Here is a 6,233-nt window from a genome sequence, read left to right on the forward strand (position 1 = left end):
ATGTCGACATATGAAACAAACAAACATAAACACAGAACCAACAAATACAGATAACCATACAGATCTACTACTCAATCACATACTAGCATAACATTATCCTATAACCAGGATAAATAATCTAGTGGGCTGGCATTGGTGCCTTCTACCCACGAGTATAGTGAGGAAAACTCATCTCTCAGTCTGAAAAGTTATCTAACAGAACATATCTCTGAATGACAACTCAACTGGTCACCTAAACACCAAATAATGACCAATCTCAAATACCACTCAAATTACCTAAAATACCCTTCGATCAAACTTGGTTAAAGGTCAAAGTCAACAAACCATACGAGTCAACCCAGTCGAGTACGTTAGGCGTACTCATCTGTACGTGGGGCGTACTCCGTTTGACCCAGAAGTCGAGACATTGACCGCGTACGTACAACGTACCATTTGGTAAGCCCAGTGTACGCACCTGGTCAGCCTCATCTCTCATTAAGATCTTAATACATCAATTTCATACGTCCAAAGTCAGATCCAAGCCCCAAATGTCGTCTTTGACCATAAAGTTTCCAACTCTATGGTCTTGCATGGCAAATAAGTGCTCACCACTAAAAACCTTAACTACTTAACCCATTAAGACCTTGTAACTCATGCATGGAAGGGAAGAAATGATCAAGACCATATTTTTATGCTTCAACACCTCAAAATGTCTGAAAGGATAAATGGATTGGATTAGCTCATACTCAAAATACCCAACTAATGGGACCAAAAAGGACACAAACTTCATGGTTAACTAAGATCTATGCATAGCTTCGTCAAGTTCAAAGATTTTTACCTCCAAGTGTTGACAAATGGTGATGAGATTCTAGATCCAAAGAGTCTTACTCCTCTAAGATGATCTTCTCTTCTTCCTCTATCCTTCAAGGTAACCAAAACACACACACACACACACAAAGCTCAAGAGTGCTCACAAGTGGATTATGGTTTGTTTGGGGACGAAGGCAAGTTGGAGGCTGATGAAAGAGGGTAGATTGGGGACTTAAGGATGTTTAAATAGGGTCAAAACCCTAAAATTTAGGGTTTGTGGATCAAACATGTATGCCCCGCGTACGCTAGGTACGCCCAACGTACGTGAACTCGCCCCAAAATTACAAAAATGCCACTATGCGCCATTTTGCAAGCTTTCTCATGCATAAGGGCTAAAATGCAATAATTCTTCATACTTAGGGTTAAAATTGAAAATACCTCATCATCGGAATGTTACAACTTTCATTTTGGGTACTTTGGCTCGTCACCAACAGGTTATGATAACATTTCAGTTTGTCCAAACATTTTTAACAACCCCTTCATTCATTGGATTTTGTATCGAAAACACAACCTTCACCATCACCCCAACCAAAAAAATGGAAAATAAAAAACTCGTTTGAACCAATGCAATCGATATGGTGCAATGGAAAAAAGATGAAGAAGAGAAGTTAGCGCAAGCGTGTGTATAGGCTTCCCAAGACCTAATTGAAGGAGATAATCAAACCTTTAATTTTTTTGGGGGAAAAAGTGTGAAACGTGTTCTATGGTTTAATGGGAAGTGAAAGTTGAAATCCTGACCAAATTAGCTCAAAGTGGCGAGATTTGAGGCTAAAATGTATCGAATTCGGAGGAATTTACAACAACCTACACAAAAGCGGGTCAATTTATTTCGATGTGTTTAAGGCGGCCTTGGATCAATATGAAAAAACAACGGCAACCCGCAAACCTTTTCCATATCTCAAACTGTAGCCAAAAGTTAAAGATGCTCCAAAATGGAAAGAGCAAATCAAAGTAACTTCACAAACCTCTTCCTGTTCAAAGCGTTCAAGAAACTCGATGCAACTTCCCATCAATTTGACACATCAACGATGATCCGATAGATCTTGAAGATGCACAACCTCTTTGTTTGCACGTTAGAAGAAGTAAAGCAAAAAAAAGTGGCTTCGTCGGCTTCGGGATCTAGCATTGTCGATCATTTTGGAGAGAAATTTTATCGATATGTCCAAATATAAGAGAGCAAGGCGGCGATGATGAGGCGGGTAGAACAAAAAATGCTAGAAGCGCAAGCATCATTTCAAGAGACAAACGATGGTTCAAACGAAAACCGATTTGGAGATAATGAAAATGAATGCGTACGACTACGAAGGCGAAGACTTGGAGATTTTCCCCACGATGAAAGAGTCCGTTTGAGCCAAATATAAGAATAGGGGGTAGTTTTTTATTTATGTTTGACATTTTTATGTTTTTCTTAACGTTGCGTTTTTTTTAAATTAATGTAATGTCTTATTTTAATTGAATGAAAAAACTAGTTTAAAAAAAATTATATGTTTTTGATGTATTTTGAAATTAAATTTAATTAAAAAAAATGATGTGGAGTAGTGTGTTAGTGATAGGTATCCCTTGATTTTATCTGTACGATGTGGTGATAAAATGACACCCACCACTGAAGTTATGCAGAATGGGTTAAATACCCACGCGTTAGGTGACTTGGCAAATTTGCTCCAAACACCACCCCAACCTCTTCGATTGTAATGGTCGATGACTCCTACCATGAAAGCTCACAATTTCTCATTCCTCCCTCTCTCTTTCTCACTCTACTTCTCCCCTCTATGTCTCTTTTTTCTTCCTAACTAGCTTGCTTCCGATCATTATTTCCTATATCTTGTAAGGTTGGAAGGAGCGTAGCGGGAAGGGACAGCGGGAAACGAACCCGCACCTCGGAACACTACACTGAGGGTGCGGGAAAGGTGGTGCGGGAAGGGGGTGAGGGGCATGCTCCCTACATTCTCTCTCCTCCTCTGATTGGTCAGGTTTTTTTTATTATTTATCTTTGTTTTTTAATATTTATTAAATTATATAATTACTAAAAATTATAAAATATATATATCAAAATTCATGGTTTTTAATTCCCTACAAAATGAGTATAATATTTGTATAAAATATATATTTTTTTAAAAAATAAAAAAATAAAATGTAGTGAAAGATGATCATATTTTGCGTTTTGGTGAAAGAAAAAAGAGTGAGGAAAAAACTGACGTGACACTCAAAAAAATAAAAGATGTTTCATGTACACCCCATTAAGCCGTCTGGTATACGGACCACGAACTCGGTCGTTGTCTACGTGGCCACAGACAACGGCCGTGCACACCACCCCGGTCAGTCGTGGTTCGTCGTTTTCGTGATGGATCATGGTGCCGAGGACGAGACGCAACGCCCAATCAGGGCTTCTTGACCGATTTCTTCTCTCTCAGTCTTCTTCTGTCTCTCTCTTCTTTCTTTCTCTTCGTTCTCACCGGAAAGTACTCCGGTTGTGGTGGGGTGGTTCGCGGTTGCTCTCGTGGCTGATCTGGAAGCTCTCCACAACCATTGTCTGTGAAGAGTGTACCGATAGTCTTAGGTCTAAGAAGTTAGTGGCTGCATTTATCAGCTGATCTGACACATCTTTATACGTAAGGCTTAAGGAGTGGACTGCGGTTCCAAGCCGCACCCTTGCCACCTGGACCGCAAACACCACCCCTGGGTACGGTTTCCTGCGGTTTTGGCCGCAGTGTGGCTAGAAATGGCCGCATGCTCTGATTGGTTATGTGCCTTGTTGATCGTTGAACGGTCCTTCGACTGAATTCATTTATTTATTTTTTATTTTTTTTTACTTTACTCTATATATGTAAATTACCATTATTTACACAATCTTCATTATTTACACAACCTTCAACCAAAATCTTTACTCTTTTCCTCCAATTTTTTTGAAAATGTCTTCTTCCAAAATCTTTACTCTTTTCTTTCAATTTTTTAATCGTTTGGTGTGTGTTTTTTTTTTTAAGTTGTAGGTTTTATGTTTCTAATTTGCTTTTCTAAATTTTTAAGTTTTTTTTTAAAATTAAATAATGTATGGTGTTTGTATTTTAAATGAATAAAATATTATCTTTTTAAAATTATGTTTTTTAATTAAAAAAGAAGTTTCATTAAATTAAAATAGATAAAAAAAACAAAAAAAAATAATAAAATAAAAAATGTGGCACCACTTCCTTGGTGTGGCAAGAAACCACACTTGTGTGGTAAAACATTACGTGACGCTTATGTGACGGTGAAAGGAGTGCGGTTTCGATGGCACCACTTCATCCGGCCTAAGAAGCTGATGGGCACTCTGTATAGTGTGATATTACGGATGGGCTAAGTACAACAAATATTTATCTTATCAGCCGTGGGAGCCTACAATGTTGCCGTATTGCGGGTCCCACCAAAACAGCTTATGCTTTTCTAGCTCATAAATGAAGACTATATATACTGAATTTAAAAATGTCGTCTCGATCATATCGATCGAATTACAATTTACAACTTGAGCAATTCTGAATGGAGACTTTTCACAAACAGGTGGTGCTCATTACAGGATGCTCCTCCGGCGGCATCGGAAACGCCCTGGCCTGCGCTTTCGCCGCCAGGAACTGTCTCGTTGTTGCGACGGCGCGTTCGCTTTCTTCCATGCCGGATTTGAACGATAAGAGTGATATGTTCTTTCTTCAGGAACTTGATGTGTTGAGGGATGAGAGTGTTGTAGAGGTTGTCTCGAATGTAATCGATAAGTTTGGGCTGATCGATGTTCTTGTCAATAATGCTGGAGTTCAGTGTATTGGTCCTCTTGCAGAAATCCCTCTTTCTTCCGCTCAACATACGTTTAACACCAATGTTTTCGGTATTATCTCATGCTCGTGTTTTATGAGCTTGATTCGATCATTTAGAAAATATCAGTGATATTCCTCATCTGTTGTTTCTATGATTCAATTGTTCTTGATTGCATCAACTCGAGATAAGTTTTCATTTCCAAAAACTACAAAAATCTGAAGGATCTAAGCGAATAACTCGATTAATCAGTGAACAATTACTTCCTTCATCCATGAAAACAATTAGCTTTTATGTAGGTACTTTGAGGTTGATTCAAGAAGTTGTTCCTCACATGGCATCTAGAAAGAAGGGAAAGATTGTGAACATTGGAAGTGTATCTGCTATGACCCCTGGACCATGGTCAGGTGTCTACAATGCATCTAAAGCTGCTATACATTCGGTAACTGATACATTACGGTTTGTCACTCAACCTCTTCTGCTTCCAATTCCAATTCCATTCATTCCTGATTCAATTCCATTCCAGTCCTTAATCGATGTAATTGAATGGAACAGGTTGGAATTGAAGCCATTAGGGATCAACGTAACTAATGTTGTACCTGGAGCCATAAGATCAAACCTTGGGGATTCAGCAATAGCCAATTACAGTAAGATGCCGGAATGGAAACTATACAAGAAATACGAGGCTGCAATCAAGAAACGAGCTTATTTTTCACAAGGACCAAAAGCAACCCCATCTCAAGAATTTGCAGAAAAGACAGTAGACGCAATCCTCAAACAAGACCCTCCTTCTTGGTTCTCTTATGGTCAATATTCCACTATATCTGCCATTATATACCATTTGCCTATTTTTCTTAAAGATTTCCTTTTAAAGAAAGCTATGAATTGTTAGTAACTTTTTATAAGATGATGAGCCTATAAACTATAAGAAATTGTCATAAACAATGTGCATTAATCTAATGTTGAGATTATTTTGTGTTTTCTTTTCATATAACATATTTGACTTGTGGTTAAATGTTTTTCTAGAATTCGTATTTACATTATTGATGATATAGATAAGGAATTAAGGATATGTGGTTGGTCTTCATTTTGAGTTGTTAGGAATAGGGAGTGACATTGATGAGAGTTAAATTATGTAATAAATAGAGTAGTTTTGTTCCATTTGGAAGGTTATGGTATAAATGCGAGGCTCTATGTTGCAACTTGCATAGATGCATGTAGAGTAGAAGACTATGCATTATGCGAGGCTCGTTATATTGGTATTATAGCCCTTTTCAACATCAGTGTTAGTATAAGTGTTAGTATATGAAGACATTGACACTCACCTTCCTTCCATTTTCATCTTCCAAAATCTCCTTTTGTAGATAGGTTAAGCCTTCTTCAAGATCCGTGTTGTTTTGTTCTCTCTCCTTTGAATCATAGTAGTCATTCAGATCACTGATTTGGTACTTAACATTAGGGTTGACAATTCTCGACACGACCCGCGATATGACACGAAGTAAACGGGTTTGGGTTGAGTTTTTCTGACAGGTCGTGTTCGGGTTTGCAAATAAGTTTACGGGTTGACTTGTGAACTCGTTTATTTTATTAGATTAAAACATAAAATA

The 6,233-nt window shown here is 38.0% G+C and overlaps 1 protein-coding gene across 1 annotated transcript; it reads left to right on the forward strand.

Annotated features, from left to right (window-relative positions):
• Nucleotides 1-4,305: 4,305 nt before the first annotated feature.
• LOC145159903 (short-chain dehydrogenase ptmH-like) lies at nucleotides 4,306-5,602 on the forward strand. The gene is made up of 3 exons (XM_079078959.1): nucleotides 4,306-4,699; nucleotides 4,926-5,085; nucleotides 5,182-5,602. Exons 1-3 carry the CDS (start codon nucleotides 4,360-4,362, stop codon nucleotides 5,516-5,518), a joined length of 837 nt encoding a protein of 278 aa, XP_078935085.1. The 5' UTR covers nucleotides 4,306-4,359; the 3' UTR covers nucleotides 5,519-5,602.
• The last annotated feature ends 631 nt before the right edge of the window (nucleotides 5,603-6,233 follow it).

Source organism: Lactuca virosa, chromosome 2 (assembly GCF_052849685.1).
Source record: "Lactuca virosa cultivar CGN04683 chromosome 2, Lactuca_virosa_CGN04683_v6, whole genome shotgun sequence".
Classification (NCBI taxonomy): domain Eukaryota; kingdom Viridiplantae; phylum Streptophyta; class Magnoliopsida; order Asterales; family Asteraceae; genus Lactuca; species Lactuca virosa.